Here is a 21,491-nt window from a genome sequence, read left to right as displayed (position 1 = left end):
TTTCCATGAAAATGTGCTGCCTGCCAACGGTTTTCTGCAGGATTTTCCCCCGCAGTGATCTTTCTGAGATTATGAAAAATTCCTGTGGCCCTTTTTGCCTCCGTGCTGATGATGGTGAAGATGACAGCTTAGCATTACATCGTGCTTCCTTCTGGTTAGGCAGTGTGTGAGTGTGGTGACTGATTAACTACCTCGGCGCTCCCAGCAGCCTAGGAGGTAGGTACTGTTGCTGTCCTTTACAGACGCAGAAAGAGAGCTCAGAAAGCTTATGTGCTGTGTTTCATCTGTTCTGTGACACTTTTTTTTTTTACATTGTAGCCTCCAGGCACTCAGGATGTGTTACAGTTGTTGGTAGCTTACAGTTATAACGGGCAACAGTTTTCTTGTACATAAATTAATGATCCATTTTGCATGGATCTGAGGGTCTCCTGGATTCAGTGCAGTTGCTGTAACTTGCCCAAGGTCTGGCAGCTGCCAAGTGGCACCCACGTTTTAAACTTGTACCTTTTGGTACCAGGGGCAGCTTTCGACCTCCAGGCTACTCTGTCCAGAAAGGGGCAGAAAGACTGATTCCAAGGACAGGAAGGGCAGTGCCTTCCTCCACCCCAGGGGAAAGCATTTTCCTATGATCTGAGGTCAGCTACAGGTAATTGGTCTTAACCAGGAAAAGTGGCAGCCCTCAGAGAAACATTGTCGGGAAGCCAGGGTATCTGGGCCGGGGAGTGGGGGACGAGAGAGGGTGTGGGTGGGGGAGGGGCCGGCCCAGGGGCGAGGGCGGGGTTCAGCAGGATCACCCCCAGGCAGGGAGTGTGGAGAGAGGCCACCAGGCCTGCAGCTGCCCTAGGCAGGGCCCTCCTCTCCCCACTTCCTGCAGCCAGCGCCCACCGCCTGCCCCTCCCCTGGGGAGGGAGAGAACACAGCCTCTGCTGGCCATACAGGACTAGCCAAGGAAGGCCATGCCCTGGCCTAGAGGGCTGTCAGGTCCCTGCCCCATTTCCCATGTCCTCTAATTACCCCCAGCCTGCCTGCCATAGTCACCGTGCAGGGTGGGCTGGAATGCTCTCTGAGTATGGAGAAGATGAGTTTGACTTTTGGAATGTCAGGATTATTCTGCCTTTTCAACACATTTCTCAACGTACTTTGGAGCATCTGGAAAGATGGAAGGATTGGGCCTTATAATCAAGTTTTCCAAATCCTCTTTGGTTACAATGAGAGTATGGCTTTAACTTGATTTTCTTTTCCCACTGCAAGCCGCTAACCCAGACTGTTACCTGTTTCTTTGGGTTTTTTTCCGACCTGTTGAGGGTGTTAGGCAGCACGAAGTGTAGTTTCAACTTCGGGTTGTCACCAAGGTTGGGAGGAGGAGCCTCCCTTTTGACTTTTTTAGGCTGAGGATCTCTGTATAGAGAAACAGACTTCCCCTCAGGCTCTCAACTTGGGCAAGTCGTTCGGTTTCCGGCTACCTAAGTGAAAATAACCTTTTATTTAGAAATTAAGAAAACTGCACGAAAATTGCATCAGAGCTTTATCTCAAGTTCCTAGGTTTTCATGGAAAGCTCAAAATCCCCCCTTCCTCTCTGGAACGCCAGCAGGAAAGGGGTGGAGTCCCACAATAAGCAGGGGAGCTGGGCTTCCCAGTGACTACACAGTACAAAGCAGAGAACGTGAGAGTATAGCAGTCAAAAGAATTTATCCCGATGATTATGGGGATTTAACTCGCTTTTAACCTAAGCTTTCAAGGCCTCCCTGTTTCATAGCCTCAGGGGTTGAATAAAATGAGGTCTATTAATAAAGTGTGTCTCCCGGACTTGTGCAGTGCACAGCCTGTGAAGCTGTACATGACAGCCCTGCATACTTTCCACCAGACAACCCTCCTAGACTCCAGTTCCAGCTTCACAACAGATTGACCTGCATTCGTTTCACCTTTCTAGGGCTGTTTTCCCACCTGTAAAACCAGGAAAACTGCCTCATCTCTATCTTACATAGTTCTTCAGAGATTTACATGCGAGAATGAACATGGGTGCTGAGTGGGAGGGGACTGGCCTACAGAGGGGTCCCTCTGGGAGAACTGGTGTGGTTTAAAGGGCACAGGCTGAGTGCCTGCGGGTCATTGACTCCTGGGGGTGGTGCATGCGCACAGGCTAGCTGGGGGGCTGGCTTCTGTGGGCCATCACTTGAGAATGAGAAGTCTCCGGAGAGGGAAGTTGGAGTCTTTTGAGATTCAGGATATGCAGTGTTCTCTAGCAGGCCTAGCTAGACATGGCACGGCCTTCATCAGTCTTAGAATAATTTATTTTAATGCCTATTTCCAGCGGTGTGCTAGCAAATAATTGACATCCAGCTTTCTGTGGGGGAAAGCCCTGATGTGCAGTGTTTGCCAATATCTGTGGTGTAAATACGCCAACCCTGGCTGATTTCAGGCTACCAGCGCGGAGCTGGGGCAGCTGGCTGCCAGCACACCACAGCCACCCCACCCGCACGCTCTGGGAAGCGAAGACGAATGAGCCCCTCGAGACTGTGCCATGTGGTTGGCAACAGACTTCTGGGCTTGTTAGGGTGGGGGGTGGGGACTCAGGGACCCGCTGGCCAAAAGCTCCTCGCTCTCCAGAGGGAAAGCCCAGAGTCCCTAAGTCCCTGGTTCACAGACTCCAGTATGAGACTGTCCTGTACAAACAGAGGATAGATAAGGCCGTCTGCAGGCTGCCCATTGGCAGCCCAGGCTTGAGATTGCTACAAACCTAGCTGGGGGGTAGAGCTACCGGCCTGAGTAAACACAGGGGGAGTGGGGCCCGCGGCAAGAACATGTCCAGCATTGTCCCTGAATAAGCGGCATTGTGTCTGCCGTGACTCACTGTGATCCCAATGCCAGCCCTTCCCAGCCAGATGACAGATGGCCACGGCAAGATAAGACCTGGGCCGTCGCCGCAGGGCTCGGGGGAGTGGGGCCGCTTGGCCTTGGAGGTGAGTTCTGAAGGCGGCCCTCCTGACGGAAAGATTTTCTAAGGTGATATTGAGGCCTCGGAGTTTCGGTTTTTTTAATTGTGGTAAAATATACAGGAGATAAAATTTACCATTTTAACCGCTTGTAAGTGTACGGTTCAGCGGCATTAAGCACATTCACGCTGTTGTGCAGCCACCCGTCTCCAGAACTCCTTTCATCTTCCTGAGCTGAAGCTCTGTGCCCGCTGAACACTAGACACCAGGGAGCAGCTTCCTGTTCTCTCTGCCTGTGCAGGCTGCAGGCGTTTGCCTGGACTGAGAGCCTCTGGAGGGGGGTGCGCGCGCACGCTGTGAGTAAGAGACAGAGAGAGTCCCCATCAGGTTCTGCTGTGTGCTTTGGCCTGTGACCCATTGCCTGCCCTCCCTGCCACCTCACCTTACTCTGGCCAGCGACCTCTGATGGGTGTGGTCTTGCTTGGGCCGGAGCCCTGGACACATTGTCTGAGCTGGAAGGGACATGGAGACCCTCTGGTGCCACCACCTCTGAGGATAGGAGACCTGCCTGAGGCCCCACAGGCTGCTGCAGCTGTGCAGAGCCCAGAGGCCGAGGCACGTTGGAGCTTATCTCTGCCTTGTTGCTACAAGAGGCTTCCTGGTTGCGAAGCCCTGGACTCGGCCTGGACTGATGACTTCTGAGCACCTCCCCAGACCCAGTTTACTTCTTGGCTGTGAAAACACTCATCGTGTCTTACTGAAAACAAAGCTGAGATCCTGTGTTCACGTTGGGCATCCGAGGGGACTTCTCCCACCCCTGCAGGCAAGTCCCTGTGGCCTCACCGTTATCCCCTAGAGATACCTTCTCTGTGGGGACCACAGGCCAACACCACCCTGACAGGTAGGCCAGGGGGCAGCGACCCCTCAACGGTCTGGTGCTTGGCTTGTTACCATGGGCAGAAAGAATAGGGCCGCCGGGTGAGAGGAGGAAAGGAAGAAGGCGGTAAGGGGACACAGAGGAGGGAGGACATGGGTCATCTTTAAGCAAAAGCGCAGCTGCCAGACAGGCCAGAACTCGATTTGGTGGCCGAGAGCAGACCTGGGCGCCACCTTGCCCCTCAAGGTGAACTTTAGCTAAATTATAATGGATCATAATGGTATTAGCATTGCGGTTTGGGAAAACCTCCACCCCCTGTGCCCCCATGACAGTTCCGACAAGAGCCAAATAAAGACAAAAGCCCCTCCTCCCGAGGGTAGGAGTGGTCAGCGAGGACCCGCCTGGGAATGCCTGTAACGCCACCCCTAAGTCTTGACTATTTCATGCCCTCATTTTAGGAATAATAAATTCCTAAGCCTCTTTTCTCTTCGAGGCAGCTGCCCTTCTCGGGGCCCGTCCGCTCTCCCTTCTTGAGAGAACACTGTCCTTTAATAAACCCACCGCTGGCTTATTCTGTGCATCCTTGAATTCTTTCCTGGGATGATACTAAGAACCCGTTTTCCAGCAACAGGCTCGAACCAGGACGCTTTCCTTCAAACCTGTGGGATGTGGAGAGCACATGAGGGGTGTTAACAGGCCTGGGCGCAGACAGGTAACGCCAGTATTGGGATAACAGGGAGCCGCATGCTGGGCTGACAGGGCCGGTGGGCCTCCCTCCTGGGGAGAATGCACCACAGAGAACTGTGCACAGTACACAGGCATGGTTAGCTCTAAGGGAAACAGTTTCAGGCACTCAACTCCTTCCTGTAATCCGTTTGCCTAAGAACGTGCCTGTGAGACGGGCGAGTTTCTCATTCCCTCTGTCCCTTCCACAACCACGGTCTTCCATCTTATCTCTCTCCCATCTAGAATCTTGCATTGCACTGGGACTTAAAGACATTTAGGAGGTCAAACCAATTCAAAACGTAGCTGTCAGGGCCACCAGTTAGCTCAGGTAGTTAGAGCGTATTGCTTATAACACCAGGGTTGCCGGTTCGATCCCCACATGGGCCACAGAGCTGTGCTCTCCACAGCTATTTAGATTGAAGACAACTACTTGACTTGGAGCTGATGAGTCCTGGAAAAACACTGTTTCCCAATAAAATTTCTTAAACAAAAAAACACGTAGTTTCAGCAGTGTTGAGGAAGTAAGTCACCTGTATGACTCAGTAACAAACTTGTTTACAAGCCAGGGTCAGATGATGTCCAACTGTTTGCTTTCCACAAAACTGGAGGAGAACTAAGGGACCGGCTGACAGCATGGAGGTAATTTTGTCAGCAGATTATTGTTATCTATACTTAGCCTGTAACTTGGAAGGACTTTGAAGAATTTAACTAACATTTCTAAAATGAATCCTTCTTTATTCCTGTTGACTTATTGATGTGAACAACATTTCTTAGTGTTTACATCCATAAAAATGAAAAACAGAACGAGAATTGATATAGAATCTAATTTCATTCCATCAATAAATGATACTTATCCATGAGTATCATGATATATGAGTTAGTTGTCCCATCTGTCTCATTAACAGATGCTTTTCCAACAAATCTTTACATTTTATGTTAAATGATTATTTAGCAAAATGTTTTGTTTACGTTGTTTGACCCAATTGTGTCCTAAAAATTGTTGCAGTGATAGCTCAAACCAGAAGAAATTCTCTTTAAACACTTTCAGCTTTAGGATCAAATGGCTGCACAATATAACAGGGTGATCGATACAGGACACGGAAGCACAAAATGTCACATTAGGATGAGATTCTGGGGGGGAAAGTGGAATGGAATAAGTAAAACTCCCATCTGTTAAAGAAGAACGTGTGTGAGTATTCCTTTAAATAATAAATAGATGGTGATGAGTATCAAGCCACGGTCTGGATTCCATTGGATCCTGGTAAAGAGGCCTAGAACAGTTTTATTTTTACATGTCAATATTGAACATGTAAATATATTACAACCACTTAAACTAACGATAAAAACATTTGGTGTCAATGGAAAAACGAGCCAGAGGTCCCTTGGTCAGTCATGCTCTTAGACAACAAGCCAAAGTGATTGAAGACCACTGGACCTGAGGGCTAGATGGAGCCCCAGGCCAAGGTGAGACCCACATTGGCATCTTGGGTTCAGCACAGACTAGCCGTATGCCTGGCAGGTGATTCAGCTCACTGGGGGACAGTCCCTCGTGTGTGAAATGGCTGCACTGTCAGGCAGGTGGCGATACTTCTGCAAGGATATAGAGTTAAGAGCACCAGCTCTGGAGCCAGACCTGGCCGAGTGCTTGTCCAGGTGGGCGAGCCAGAAAGCGGATCAAATCCCAGCTCCCCCACCCACCGTGTCACCTTGGGCAGGCCACTTATCCTCTTTGTGCCTCTGTCCCCTTTTTGTAAACAACAACGCCACCTCTCCTGAGGGGTTGCTGGGAGGAAGTTTGGGGGCCAGTGCCTGGCGCAGGGGAAGCAGTGCCCTGAGAATAAGCTGTCATGAAATCACCTCACTCCAGCGCTCACACGGTGGCACCCTCCCTGAGCCCCTTGTCCCAGGACTCAGGAGCCTGCATTCTCAGTGGTGGTGGCACCATCCCTTTGTTCTCATTTATTTTAGGAGCCTTTTCACGCCTGCTTGCAGCATGCCCATCCCAAGCCGCCTCCTCCAGCCGCCCTGCACAGGAAATGCCTACTGTCTTCACAGCAACCTGGGACTCTTGCCAGGGACTCGGTCCCCCCACGCATAGGCTGTGAGGAAGTGGTGCTAGAAATCAGCTTCACGACTGGATGGAGAGATGTAAAGTAAAATTTTCCATGCCTCTCCTTCAACCCCCTCCCTACGTAGTCTAATCTTGGGCACATGGCCTGGACCACAGGTGCTGTCCTCTGGGCTCCAAGGAGATGGTTCCTGAGCTCTGCTCTCCCCCACACGGAGCCCATTGGATGAATGGGATGTTTGCTTCTAGCACAGGCTGTGGGGATATTGGCATTTGTGAGGCCTGAATTTGAGGACGCCTACCCCACATAAACCCCACCTGTCTTCCAGAAATGATACCCATCCTACTTAAATCCATGGCTCCCACTTCCCCTGGGAGTGACATGGCATCTCCTCCCACCCCGCCTCGTACAGACACCCAGAGTGCAGCCGCTCGTCCGGGCTGTGCTCTGAAGCTCCTCAAATGTGTCATGTGCGCTCGCAACCCGGCCTTCGCCCAACACGTTGCCTCTGTCCGGGATACGCCCCCTACTTGACAGCCCGACAAGACCTTTGATGACCCCTACCTACCCCAGTCACCTTCCCTGCCTCCGCCCTCCATAACGACACGAGCCTTCTCACAGGCTGGTCAGGACCCCTCCCTGCCCCCCTTTACTAGGAGGGCGCCTCTCCACTCTTTGGGATCAACTCAGCAATACCTCCCCCAAGGAGCCTTCCCTGCTCTCCCAAGACACAGTTAATTGTCCCTTCTATGTGACAACAGCATCCGTGTTAGCTCTTGTCACAGGCACAGCTAACACCCTCCTTCCCTACCTATGTCCCCAGTAGACAGGGGGTTCCTTGGAGGAAGCGCTGTTTCAGTGTTATGTCCCAACACTGCATGTGGCACGTGGTTGAGGAATTCTTCCTAAAGAAGCCAACGCGAGAGCAGCTCATGCCATCAGGTGGGCTGGGGAGGCCCCTCCAGTGACAGAGCTTGGAGGACTGGTGTCCGCTGGAGGCCCTGAGCCAGGTGGTGGCTGAGGGTTCGTGGGGAAGTTGATTTGAGAGGCTTTGGGTGGAGATGTGGGAGAGAGTGCAGGGCTGGACAGGCCCCGGGCCAGCCACCCTCAGACTGGTGGGCAGCAGCAGAATCACCTGGGCTTGTTAGCACGGGTTGCAGACCACGCCCAGAGGCCTGGTTGGGCCGAGAATTTGCATTTCTAACAGGCTCCCAGGTGATGCTGCTGGTGGAGCAGCTGCTGCTGGTGGTCAGGGGCCACGCTCAGAGCCACAGCACCAGGTGGAGCTCAGAGCCACAGCTCCAGGTGGGGCTCAGGTGACACGGGCGGATTCCTGAAATGCTGAGTTTAGGAGCGTGAGATGCCAGGGGGTGTGCAGGATGGAACAGGAAGTCGTGTAGCTGCAGTGAAACGGCGGCTGTCGCGGCCTCTCGTGACCGCGAGCTGCTCTGCAGTGGCCAACCCCTGTGTCCTCGTGTCTGATTACCCCTCCAGGTGGCGTGTCGCTGAGCTTCCTGGTTTTGGTGACAGGCTGCGCTTCTGTGGGCAGAATTCCAGAGGCCGAAGTCTACAAAATCACCGCCATCGACTTCTACCCGCTCCAGGAAGAGGCCAAGGAGGAGGACCGCCTCAGCGCCCTGAAGAAGATCCTCAACTCGGGCGTCTTCTACTTCTCGTGGCCCAACGACGGGTCTCGCTTCGACCTCACCGTCCGGGCACAGAAGCAGGGCGACGACAGCTACGAGTGGGGGAACGCCTTCTTTTGGTGAGGCCCTGGGCCCCACAGCGGGGCGGGCTCTGCTTGGCAGCTGCGTCCTTGGTCTCCGCTGCGCGTCTTCTCCGGGGTCCTCGCTGAGAGCGGCGAGCCATGCCCGCTTGCTCTCCGCACAGTGAGAGGAAGACGAACTCCCATTCCCCACCCCTGGGGCCAGGGAGCTGTTCAGAGTGGCCCAAGGCGGATTCAGGAACGAAATCTGGGGCAGAGCCAAGAGCCCGAGAGCCAGCAGGCGCCTCCCAGGTTTCTGGGCCTGTGGTCCGTGCTGCTGCTCCAGCAGTCCTGGTTGTGTCCGGCGGACATGTGTCCCAGGCACTGTCCTAAGTTCTCGTCAGCCTCATAGGGGCCGATGAGGTGGGGCCTGTTATCCCCATTTTACAGATAAGGAGACTGAGGCCCCAGATCCCAAACGCGTGGAGAAACTGCGTCACCCTGGCAAGGGGAGGTGCAGTAACATGATAAGACATGTCCTGAAGCCCCCAGACAAAGATGGCTGGATGTCCATATAGGTAGGGTCGTCTGGGTGCTCCTTCCTGGACAGAGCTGGGTGTGAATGACCCCATAGATACGTAGGTTATCTGTTGCCCTTGCTGGATCCTGGAGGTAATGACCCTGATGAATCCTGTGAAAGGCGGGCAGTGATTAGCATCCACTGTGCCCCGCCTGGATTGTCAGTTGGTGCTGTCCCCCTCAGATTTATCAGGAGATGTGTGAGAGCCAGTGAGAAGCAAAAGTGATGAAAATCCTGCTGTAGCAATTGTTCCAAGACACCTCCTGTAACGGGATGTTCATAGAATTCCAGTGTTGGCCTTCGGGGCCACCGCAGCCCCCAGCCCTAAGGCAGGCTCGTTTACATGCTTTATTTGCGCCCCCTCCCTTGGCCCAGAGGAAGTCTCCACCACAATATACATGTTCTTTCCTTGGTGCTTTGGACCCCCCCCCCAAAATTCCTGACTTCCGTTTGAAGAAAGGGGGGGCTTCACCAACCCTTCCACGTGTCCCAGTGCTCTCCACCCCGGCTCCTCTCAGGTTCTCTGGTTTTGAGTTTTCAGGGCAGTAACGTGCTCAAACTTGAAAACACATGTGAATCTCCTGCTGATCCTGTTCAGATGCAGATCTGATTGGGCAGGTCTGGCCGGGGCCCGAGACTCAGCATTTCTAGGACGGTGAGGATGGTGGCACCCCTGCTGCTGGTTCCAGGGCCGCACTGAGTGACGGGTCCGGGGGATGGCGCCTCTGGTTTCATTTTGCAGGGACCAGCTGGTGCCTGTGTCCCTAAAAGCAGCGGAGCTTAGGGACTGAGGGGTGTTTGTGCTAAGGCCACCCGAGCCATGGGCAGCAGAGGTGAGAGGTGAGGTCTCAGACGGCTGTGACATTCCTTGGAGGCGTGACAGGGCCGGAGGGGATACCTGGGGACTCTGGATGCCCCGGCACCTGTGTAACTGCCCTTCTCAGGTCTCCTTCCACCAGCTCTGTGGCTGGAGATTCGAGGCACCCAAAAAACAGGAAGACAGAGCAGGGATTCCCTGAGTGGGAAGGGGGTTGGGAAGGAGGCCCCCTGTGGACACCAGACTCTCTTGAGTTGACCCCGGCTGAGTGGTCACAGGCTTGACTGCCTAAACCCCCCCATTTGGTGCCACATTTTAGGTCTGGACCCACATCTGGAGTCAGATGGGGTCAATGCTGAATGTGGCTGGTGAGTAAGGGGGCGTGCACGGCAGGGTGAGGTCGTACTGGCTGGTTATTGTCCCCACCGATAAGGCTTCTCTGAGCAAATGGCCTGTGAGCCTGGGAGGAAGCACAAAGCTGTTTCCCTTTCTAGAGTGGGGCCCCTCAAAATGCTCCTTCTGACTCTTGGTGACTTGGTGGTGACCATGGCTGTGTGCCTGGAAGACTCTGGGATAGTCTGGAGGCATTGTCTTGATGCCATGTGCAGATTTAATACATTTGTTACTAAGCCTGGTTTATCATCTGAATTTTAGAGAGATGCAAAAGAGGGAAATACGTTTTTGTAGAGGAGTCTTCATGATTCTCCTTTTTCAGGCAAACGAGCACGGTGGCTCCTAGAGCTCAGAAGGGGGTCCCACGTGGCCTCTCCGCGAGGGGGTCTCAGCGCTCCGGTGGCAGCGGCCGTGCTCACAGTCGGGGATGCTAGTCTAAGAGCTGGGGGCCGCTGCTTCTTGGAGAAGCCACCTAAGGTGTCAGGGCTCACAGCACACTTCTCCAGAAACGAGAAAATGCTGCTATCTTTGAGAAGGTCTCCAGGGCAGGACTAGTGCTGCCTTTTTTAAACAAATAGGACACTGTGATCTAGATTTGCTTAATACCCTGTAAGAAAGAGAGAGTCCCCTGACAGTTCCTGCCTCCCAGGGAGCAAGTTAGGGTCCTCAGAACTGCACCGCTCAGGTCCCCTGGGCATGCCTAGTAGAGCCCAGAAGCAGCCCGAGGTGTCCTGGTGCCCACGCACCCCCTCCGAGCCCTCACTTCTCAGAGCAGCCATTTTCTCTGCTCCATGAGCTCGCGTGGGTGTTGGGAAGCTGAGTGACGGAGCTGGGAGGACGATGTGGCTGCCCCCAGGTGCAGCAGTAAAGGTAGGGCCTTCATTAAGAGAGGTGCAAGCGGGCAGGGCTGGGAGAAGACAGGCTCCCAGCTCCACGACCCCAGGGCAAGTGCACACTTCACTTCTCTGTGCCTCAGTTTCCTTATCTGTAAAATGAGGTGAGTGAAAATACCTGTCACATAGCGTTGTTTCGAGGATGGAGTGAGTTAATCCATCCCAAAGCACTTAGAATGGTGCTTGGTGAACTTAATACATGTTGGCTGTTATCCCATCATTATCATGCTGGACACCAGGGTCTCCAGAGGCCCAGAACAATCCACCAGGTATGGAAATACTAGAACTTTTATTTTCATCTCATCCTCTTTTATTTATTTGGGATTGCTTTGTAATTCATATACATCCTGAGGTATGTATATAATTTTTAAAAGCATGCATATATTTAATATTATTTTTATCATTTATTATTATTAATCACAAAACATATGGTTAATTTATTTACTGGTGGGATTTCTGATATAAAACTATAGAGGCCACGGGTCTAAACGGAGGCTCCTCTGAAATTCCCTGTAAGGCACGTGATGGGCTCGCATTCCATGCTTGGCTTCTATTCTCTGATGCCGATGCCGGTAGTGGCTTTGGGAAAGGACTCCTCGCCTTGTCCTGCTGTATGCATCTCAGTGGCCCTGGCTCAGGGTCTCTCAGGAGCCCGCGACTGTCCTGGGTGGCGTGTCCCAGTGCGGAGTTCCCGGGAGCCATGCGCACTCACCTCACGCTGGGAGGGGATGCTCGCCCCACAGGCGCCTCCTCCCTGTTTGCTTTGTGTTTCCCGGAGGATGTGAAGTGGCCTGAGTCGCGGTGGGGCTCCGTTTTGCAGGAACCAGCTGTTGCACCTGCCCCTGAGGCAGCACCAGGTGAGCTGCTGTGACTGGCTGCTGAAGGTCATCTGCGGCGTGGTGGCCATCCGCACGGTGTACGCCTCGCACAAGCAGGCCAAGGCCTGCCTCATCTCGCGCATCAGCTGCGCGCGCGCGGGCGCGCGCTTCCACACCCGCGGCGTGAACGACGATGGCCACGTGTCCAACTTCGTGGAGACGGAGCAGGTCAGTGTGGCCCCCGGTGGCTCGGCGTGCTGCCGCCCACGCACACGTGCTTGTGTTGGGGGTTATTTGAGGCATTTTCTGCTGAGCGCGGCTCCTCACTTGACCGGGAGAAGAGAGCAGCCCTTGGGGCTCCACCTGCACATGCAGCCTCTGGTTCGCTTCGTGGATCTTGGGTTCACGTCTCAGGCTGGGAACATGTGGCTCACCTGCGGCCTTTTCAGCTGAAAGGAAGCAGGGCTTTTTGCCATGATCATGAAGGGTGACAGTTTTTTAGAGAGCAGCCTGCGATGGATGAACCAGTAGGGTTTGAAAATCCTTTTCAGGGAAAAGTAAGTAGATTGATAACGGGAGGGTAAGAGAAGAAACCATTCTCTTTCATCCTGAATCAACGGAGGCTTCATCCTAGATGCGAGTCTCAGCACCGGGGCCGGTGTGACGTCTGCGTGTGGCGCGACCCTGGCGCGCAGCTCCCATGGGCTGTGACCATCTGCTTCGTTTCTCACTGATTTGTTTTCTAAACTCTCTCCTCATTCCTAGAGATGCTGTCTTACTCTTTTTTTTTTTCTCTCTCTCTGACTTGCAATCTGGAGGATAATGCCACTGCACAGACTAGCAGGTGGAATAAATTATAAGAAGAGAAAGCCCTGTGAAAGGCACAGGTGCAAGATGGCTGTGGGTGTCAGGCTGCACACACCTGTGTTTATGGAGTGGTGATGTGGCTTTGCACCCCCTCCTTACTAGTGCAGCTGTGTGTGTGTGTGGGGGGGTGGGGGTTCCTATGAGGACTGTGGCCAATTGATTTCAGCACAGCTTGAGCACCTGCCTTCTGTGTGAGTGGGCACCTGCTTGGGCTTTCAGACGCACGAAGGTGAGGAGGGGCCACGTGGGTCAGACACTGAGGGCCAGGATGGTGGAACAGCAGGGTCAGTTTCTTGCCTGGGACTGTCTGCCCCCCTGGGGATAAACAAGGCAGGTAAATAAATATCTGGATAAAAATGACAGAGAGAGAAAATGTGGTCCCCACATGGAGGCTGCTTTCTTTTTTCTCATATCTGCATGTTGAAAATTACTTCCTTTTGTTCTCATGATCCACCTTCATTACCGCTTTCCATCCCAGTTTACATCCTTGTGTCATTAGCCTCAGCATCTTCCCATTCATCCAACAAATCTTTACTATTTATCACCTGCCGTGGGCTGGGTGCTGTGCTGGGAACTGGGGGCCAAAGGAGCAAAGCCTGTTAGTACAAATCAAATTACCGGTGCCCCGGACCCTGGTCACTGAATCAGGTTCATCGGGCGTCACCCTCTGCCTCGCTCTCTCTCTGGCCCTCAGGCCGACGGTCCCTCATCTGCTCCTCTTGTTTTGTGCTCCTTGGATTTTTGGATTTCAACCAATTTTTAAAAATTGGAGTCTCATCTACTGTATCTTATCAAGTCATTGGAAAATCATCTGCCCTCCACGTCACTATTCTTTCAGTTTTAACTGAAAAACCTAAGAGGGCAGAGCAGTCTCCTCAGGCAGCTGTAACAAACGGGAGACTTACACAACCGAAATTCATGCTCTCACAGTTCTGAAGACCAGAAGTCCAAAATCCAGGTGTAGCCTGCCAGGCTTCCTCTGCAGGACCTGGGGGATCGCCTCTTCCCGCCCCGGTGGCCCCGCCGTGGCAGCATTACTCCACTCTGCTGCCTCCCCCGTTCTTACAAGGACAGTCATGTTGGATCAGGGCCCTCTCTCCCTACTCCTCTGTGACCCCACCTTAACTAATGACATCTGCAATGACTGTTTCTAAAGTCGGTCACATTCCGAGGTGCTGGGGGTTAGGACTTCATCATATCTTTTGGGGGGACACAATTCAACCGTAACTAGGATGTATTCTGAGGATAAAGGGCTATGCTAAATGCAGCACATGTAGTTTTATGAAAACTCTCTCTTGTCTTTGCTTTTCTCCTGTTCCTACGGACTAGGGTTGAGGCCTTGGCTCTGGTTATTTCATCTGCGTGTGCCTGGAGATTTGTGTTTGTCTCCAGTGTGACCAGTTTACTTGCTGGGGCTCAGAGACAGGGTCCTTGTCCCCTCCTGCACCTTGTAGACAGCCCAGCAAGGCCTTAGAAATACCGATGGCCTGCCCCTCTGCCTCATGTGGCCCGCAGCCTGGCGCTACTTAAATGGCCTCCACATGCCTCCCTTCTTGGGATCGGGGAGGGATTTCTTGGCTCCTGCCCGCTTTGTGGCCTTCCTGGTTTGTGTTTTCCCTCCCTTTTCCTCCTCTGGGCTCTGGATCAGATGGGGCTGCTCCCTCTTTGAAGCCTTCACCTGACCCTGCTCCAGGAGCAGCAGACAAGCTGACAGGCAGCCAGACCCCCACCCCCATGTGGTGTCTGCCCAGAGACGCAACCAGCCAGGACCATGGCCCTGCCTGGGACCAAGAGGTGGCAACTTGACCTTGCAGTCATTTCCTTTTCACCAGACACACAGCCAGCAGGAGGGCCGTGGCCTGTACCCAAAGCAGTTCTTTGGGGGGCGCATACATTTCAGGCTACTGCTGATGGACCACATGCTCTTCACTGTGGCAATAGGAGTCTACGATGATTCACGCCGTCAGAGAGCCCCCAAACCTTGTGACCACCAGGGCGTGTGGGAGAGCAGGCGACCCCAGGGGGGAGGGGAGGAGTCAGCCCCCAGAGCCTACTCCAGGGGTGTGTCCTTGTTGGCAACATGGGAGCAAACCCCGGGTCCCTAAGCTGAGCTTGACTGTGAGTCTGCCCAGCGGGACGCAGCAGGAACAATAGACAGCTGGCCCTGGCAGGCAGGCTGCCCCCTGGGCGTGCCCCCCACAGTCAGTGCTCAGCTGCGAGACAGCTGCCTGGAGAGACAGAGACGACAGCGACAGCAGAGCACAAGAGGGCAGGGAGGGGCCTGTGGACCGTGCCAGGTGGGGCGGCGTGAGGGAGAGGAAGCCACAGCTAGGATGGAGGAGATCCTGAAGGCGGAGGACGCCCAGTGGTACACGTGGGACCCAGCGCTCCACATAGGGTCAGCCCCGCTCCAGCAGTGCCCTCCGCAGGCAGCTGTCTCCTTGTCTAGAATGTTTACAGAGGCAGGAAGAGCAGAGATGGCTGAAGGGACACAACTGCGCCCAGAGGATGAAGAAACTTGTGTCTCTGCCACTGGTACAAGAGGGCCACTCGTGGGGTCGTGGGATGGTTTTGTTATGCACATTGTAGCAATAGAGGTGCTTAGGTTGATCCAGGTTGTTGTTGGTTTGTTTGTTTTAAATACAAAAATGTTTCTCTAAGTGGAATATACTTACCGATGTTCCTGCCATTGGTAATCCGTGTAGCAGCTATGCCTTCCCCTCCTGGCCACCTGCCAATCAAGGTGCTTTTTTTTTTTCCAATTACAGTTGACATTCAATATTATATTAGTTTCAGGTATACAGCATAGTGGTTAGACATTTATATAACTTAAAAAGCGATGCCCCCCAGTAAACCTAGTACCCATCTGACACCATACATAGTTATTAGCATAGTATTGACTATATTCTCTATGCTGTGCTTTACATCCCCATGACTATTTTGTAACTGCCGATTTGTACTTCTTAATCCCTTCCCCTTTTTCACCCAGACCCCTCCCATCTGGCAACCATCAGTTTGTTCTCTGCGTCTGTGAGTCTGTTTCCGTTTTGTTTGTTTACTTTATTAGATTCCACATATAAGTGAGATCATAGGATAATCCGGGATTGGAGCCCGGGGGGAGGCTCAGCCTGCAGGTGTTGCTGAGCTCCGGGAAGTGTGGACGCACCGTAAGCGTGAGGAAAGCCTGCCCGCTCAGGCTGCGGTGATCTGATGGGATCCCGGGAACCCGGCATGTCTTGCTCCCTTGAGTGTGTGGAGCCATGACTGCGAGCCCCTGGGCTGGGATGGTGTCACCGGGCAGTGTGCCTTGCTTATGATGGGAGAGTAGATTGTGCATTGCATCCTGAGACCTTCAGATCCAGGTGATTCCGTGGGCAGGGTGGGGTTGATTCCTTCAGGTAGCATGCTGTTGCCTGCTTTGTGACCTGACATTTGTAGAAACGGCAGCCTTTGAAACTCAGTCTCCTTGCCCAAGGGTGGCAGGCAGCATCTTTGGGAAAACTGGCACTGAGCCCACAGCAGGAAGGAGCCTCGGCTGGGACAGCTTGGCCCTCTTGATGGTTGCCTGCAGGTCACCTCTGGCCTGGGCTCCCTGCTGTGGAAATGAGACTCCTCAGACCCAAGCCCGCAGGCATTTGGGAGTGAGAGTCCTATAATAAATGCAGGAAGACAGCTGATGAATTGTCGTGTGTCATCCTCAAACAAATGACCAGACTATACAAACAGCAGACTGGTTCCTTGATGAGGGCCTCTCTGTAGGCAGCCAGGCCTCTCCTGAATTTGGTGCTTAGGGAGCCAGAAAAGGGAGGTACTTTCAGCACCGTCCACTTCTGCCTGTAACGTTTTCCCTGGTAGGGATGAGCAGTCTTGATCCTCCAAAGCAGACTGTATGTGTGTGCATGTTTGTGTGTGTGTGTGTGGGATATATGTACATGCATGGTGGTAATGTGCGTTTGTGCTCTGTGTGTGTGTGTGTGTGTGTGTGTGTGTGTGTGTGTTGTGCGCGCGCGCATGTGCGCAGATGTACACGGCATCCCCATGTCCCTGGGAGGAAGCCTTGAGTCATACCTGGTGGGCCTGCTCTGTGGCCGTGACTCATGATGCAGAAAAACAAAACCAACAAAGTCCCCTCAGTCTACCTACCAAAAGAAGAAAAGGTAACTATTTGGCTACTGAAGATAAGGCCCCTGATCAACCCAGGGAGGTTAGGATGGCTGCATATCCTCCCAGGAATACAGGCTGGAAAGAGCTGGTTTGTAAACACCTCATCTGGGACTAGAGGTTCAGCAAAAAGCCCCTTGGATAAAAGTGAATATATTCAGTCGTGAGTTTTCCTGCTTCGCCCCTTTCTCTTTATGGTTGTGGGGTTTCTGTTCCCAGCACTCTGTGAAAAGGGCTGCTCAGAGTTGCCAAGTCCAGGGGTCCCAGGCTGGTCTGTCCCGGCTACCACGTGGTCACGGTGGACGCCTGAAACACTGCTGTTCTGCATCTGTCCTGTCCTAGTGTCTCTCTTGCCACTGTCCCCCAAGTGCAGTGAGCCTGCCCAACCTCTCTGTGTCCTCTGAGGGGCCTCATCCACGCTCATGGGACAAGCTTTCCTGGCCTGAAGGGATCACATTCCCTCATTTACTCCTCGCTCTGTGACCAGGTGACATTAACTCCATTGAGAGAGGGAAGCTGAGGCCCAAAGTGGACATTAAGGGACATTCCTAGGGTCCTTGTTGGGCAAACAGGAGTGGGACGCAGGGTGGTGTTGTCCCAGAGCCCACGTGCCAACGTGCTTTCACTCTCCAATCCTGCGTCTCTCCCCCAAGCGCCCCAGATGCCCCCCCCCGTCAAAATGACAGCTGTGGGGTGAGGCGTCGAATCTCCCGCTAGTGTTAAACCCGTGTTCTTTCACCCAGAAAGGAAAGCACAGTAATTTCATCACTAGTGTTTGATGGTCAGCGTCGTCCTATCACTGGAAAGAAAGCAGGTGGTCCTGATGAGAGGATGGGCCGCAGAACCAGAGTGCTTTGTGCGGGAGGGAGAATGGAGACATTGGAGGCATCTTTCCTTCTTGCCCCAAAGGCGGGGTTTGCAGTGGTGGGACGGCTGTCGGTGTTTTCTGAGGCTGGTGCAAGAGGGCCAAGGACGAGCGCCGGAGGCAGAGCTCTTAGCTGGCGTTCCCTGAAGGGGAGGGACTAGTTCCACCCAAGTCAGACCCTGGGCACTGTTAAGAGTTGTCTTCACAGAGAAATGCTGGCTGGGTTGGTTTCTTTCTCAGCAGTCCGGACCGTGCAGCTCACACATGCCGCTCCGTGGTTTGCTCTCACCCTCCCTGTAGCCGACTGTACCTGTAATAGTTTAAACAACCTGCGACGTTCTTGCGTTTTTGTCAGTAGAATGATGGAGGGTAGCCAGTTTGCTGGTTGTCAGTACCTGGAAACAGGCAGCAACTTCTTAACCCAGTGCTTTTTCCCATTGGAGCTTAAGGGATAGGATGTCAGTTCAGCAGTATAGCTACCGGGCTCGTGTAATTCCTGCGGTCCAGGCAGCCTGCGGGTCTAATGTTCAAGTCCTCCACTGCAGAATTACTAATGCATGTGCGATCTGAGCGTGATCTAGCCTCATGGAAAGCTACCCTGTAAGGGAGCAGGCTGGTAAGAAATGGAAAGGACCAGCAGCATCGCCCAGGCCGGCCCTGCCAGGCCAGGGTAGAGTTACGCAGATAAAGGGCAATGCATCTGAGAACTGCCACAGCCTCCCCCTTGTCATGCTCAGGACTGTACTTTTTGTCCTTTTAAAACTCCCTTGCACGACGATGTCAGTGGGGGCCTGCAGGCAGAAGAGGAGCTGATACACCCTGGAATAACTGGGTGGGCGTAGGGAGGAGAGACTAGTCTTTGATGTGTAAGTATCATCTGTGCAGGTGCTAGCACACTGGCAGTTTGTGGAGCTGTGTTGCCTGTGTTGACTTAGTGGCATGTTTAAGAACACAGTGGCACAGGGCCAGGACCAACTACAAGTTCAAGATGAGTCTTGACACGCATTGTCAAGTACAGGGCTGACGAGTGCTGTCAACTGCGCCTTTTGACTGTACGTCGTTCCTTTCATTCATTCAGTCCTTTTCCACTTGCTCTCTGCTGCTCAGCCAATTAACAAGGTGAAAACAGAGGGCTCTAAGGAAAATCTACCTTAAATCCCAGAGCACATGAGCTTCTGTTCCCAAAATGGGGTGGGGAGCATTGCTAGGCTTGTCAGGGAGCTCAGTAAGGTTGTGCAAGTTCCCTGCCGGCGGCAGCAAACTTCGCCGAGGCTGGTCTGCAGCCAGCATGCCCGCGAGTGCCCTGGGCTGGGTCGGGCCGGGCCGGGGGGTCAGGGAGTGGCACGCCCTGCGCGGGACAGGAGCCCAGGGCCTGAAGTCCGCTGTCTGCCCTTCGTTCCGGTGTCGGGTCTCAGGCGGCCGGATCCCGTTACCGGCCCAAGACATTCGGTTTCACTGAAGAATACTTTCCCTTTATGTTTCCTTGTGGTGCAGACGATTTACATCGATGATGGCGTGTCGTCTTTTGTCCAGATCAGAGGCTCGGTTCCGCTGTTCTGGGAGCAGCCAGGGCTTCAGGTGGGTAATTAGAAAAAAAAGCACGTCCTTGTGTGTTATTATTGTCTGCCCCGCTTTCTCTTCTGCACAGCTGTGGTTTCTTTTAACCATGTTTCTGTCATTGCACAGTTTCTGGTCTTTCTCCTCAGCCCACTTGGCTTGAGCTGAGCTGTCAAAGTGTGCACGCAAGTGTGTGTGTGTGTGTGTGTGTGTGTGTGTGTGTGTGTGTGTGTGGTGTGTTTCTGTACAGAAACATAATTGTGTGTAGTTTTCTGGCTGTGAGTTCTCTGTTGACTCAAGTAAAGAGGGAAGGTGCCTGCCGATAAGTGAACCACATCATGTAATTGACTAGAATTACCTTAAGTTAGACCCGAAAGTCACTGTACTGACAAGGTGGCTAAAGATGTGTTTTAAGAGTTGTGACTGTCCTGAGGCTTTGAAGGGTTCTCAGGGCCAGGCAGCACCTCTGGTGTTCGGAGGTGCCTGTCGTGGGGCCACGTGAGAATCGCACAGAGCTTTCTCATGATTTCTAAAAATACACCTTGCCATCCCAAACAGGGCCTTGGGCAGTGCCAGAGGTATTTGGCACTCTGTCTGCTGGGAAGAGTTCAGGGTGTGGTGCTGGGTTCCAAGAACACATTTGGCGTCAGTGGACCGGCTGCCTCATTCAGTGAGTTCCTCCCCCAGAGGGTCACTGGCCGAGTGACTTCAGGTTGCTCAGCACCAGTCCCCACCATCCTCCCTGGCCTGAGGTGACATTGTGCACGGGGTCTGCCTGGGCCTCTGTCACTTCAGCTCTTCTTACCCAGAGCTCCGTGTGACAGCCGTTGGGCTGTCAGCCGGTGACTGAAGAGGCTCCGGGCCATCTGCCAGGTTCTTGGGGGTGTTTGACATGCTGGGTCTTACCCGGCCTTTGCCGTGACCCAGGGTCAGCCGTAGACGCTTTGTCCTCATGATTGTCATCACGTCGGCCGTGGTAATGAACCATGTCAGCTCTCAGAGTGAGATGGATGGGCGAGAGTCTCATTTGGGCTCTGAGTTCTGTGGGAGGGGTGGGAAGCTTTATCAGCATTCAGTCCTTCCCTTCGGAAGGGACGATTAAGATGTATGAGGGCAGCTGGTGGCTTATGCGGTAGCAGAGAGAGCAGCACTCCTGGGGATGATTGTAACGTGGAAAATTCCTCCGAAGCCTATCAACAAAGACTGTGTGTGTTTGTTGAGATATAATTTACATACCATAAACTTCACCCATGTAAAGTGTACAATTCAGTGGTTTTTAGTGCAGTCACAGAGTTGTGTAACCGTCACCATAATCTAATTTTAGAGCACTTCATCACGGCTGAGAAACCGTGTCCCCATTAGCAGCCACTCCCCGTTTTCCTCCCAGCTCTCACTGAGGCCTAAGCAACTAACTGTCCATCTACTTTTCGTCTCTATAGATTGGCCCGTTCTGGACAGTCCAAAAGGGCTTTTGAAACTTGGTTTTCTTTAGATTTGGCGTTTCCTTCTGAAACTTGTGGAATTCTGTATGTAGAGAAAAAAAAAAAAGACAAAGAACAAATGAGTAGAGTACAAAAAGGGAAAGGGGGAGACCAAGTCACATTTCACATAAAAACTTGTAAGAAATCCACAAACTGGGGGATACTGGGGAAGGATGCTCTGAAATTCTTCCATTTCACCCCTGCACCCCATTCAGGGGTCCCTCCCTTGGGATCCCTGAGAGGTTGACCTTCCTGCTGAGCTCGAAGCCACAGCTTGGGACATGATTTGGGATGGATGCGGCAATTCGCAAGTTCCTCGTTGCAGTGCTTTCTGTGTCCCGGTTAAACAGCCCTAGAGTACATCTGATTCCTCAGACCTTCGAGGAGGAGTCCTAGGGGTCTCCGTTTTGTCTTCTCCGGGACCTTCCAGCCACTTTGGTCATCCTCAGTCTCCATGCCCTGGTCTCCCTCTTCAAAAAACAAAGCAAAACTCGTTTGTCATTCCCTATTCAATTCTGGTCTGCGCTGTCACCCTCCCTCGGCACAGCCTAACCTGCCGTGGTGCAACTGCCCCTCAGTCTGACATGGACACTATCCGTGGGACCTGGTAGCTTCCGTGTTTCCTTCAAAATAAGTTTCAGAAGGCTTTGTGTTCGTTAAAGGATTTGCTAACCTTTGGGTCTGATAACCCGTGTGTTTCCTCTAAATCCATTCGTCCATCATCAAAGAAAGGTTAGGCTGTCTTCAT

At 53.0% G+C, this 21,491-nt stretch overlaps 1 protein-coding gene across 7 annotated transcripts in view; it reads left to right on the top strand.

Moving 5' to 3' along the window:
- The window catches only part of SYNJ2 (synaptojanin 2), a 68,817-nt gene that overhangs the window by 1,672 nt on the left and 45,654 nt on the right, over positions 1-21,491 (top strand). For 3 of the 7 annotated variants that reach the window (XM_019644190.1, XM_019644189.1, XM_019644194.1), the window contains exons 1-4: positions 6,597-6,685; positions 8,101-8,371; positions 11,815-12,040; positions 19,200-19,283. In XM_019644190.1, the coding sequence (XP_019499735.1) occupies positions 6,676-6,685; positions 8,101-8,371; positions 11,815-12,040; positions 19,200-19,283 (591 nt within the window). In that variant the 5' untranslated portion in view covers positions 6,597-6,675. Of the gene's footprint in view, positions 1-6,596; positions 6,686-8,100; positions 8,372-11,814; positions 12,041-19,199; positions 19,284-21,491 lie in introns of those variants that run through there. The other 4 variants (XM_019644192.1, XM_019644191.1, XM_019644195.1 and 1 more) reach the window with 3 other exon arrangements.

Source organism: Hipposideros armiger, unplaced genomic scaffold (genome assembly GCF_001890085.2).
Source record: "Hipposideros armiger isolate ML-2016 unplaced genomic scaffold, ASM189008v1 scaffold_86, whole genome shotgun sequence".
NCBI classification, from domain to species: domain Eukaryota; kingdom Metazoa; phylum Chordata; class Mammalia; order Chiroptera; family Hipposideridae; genus Hipposideros; species Hipposideros armiger.
Note: the sequence above shows the minus strand (reverse complement) of the source record. Positions and strands in the feature narration are given on the sequence as shown.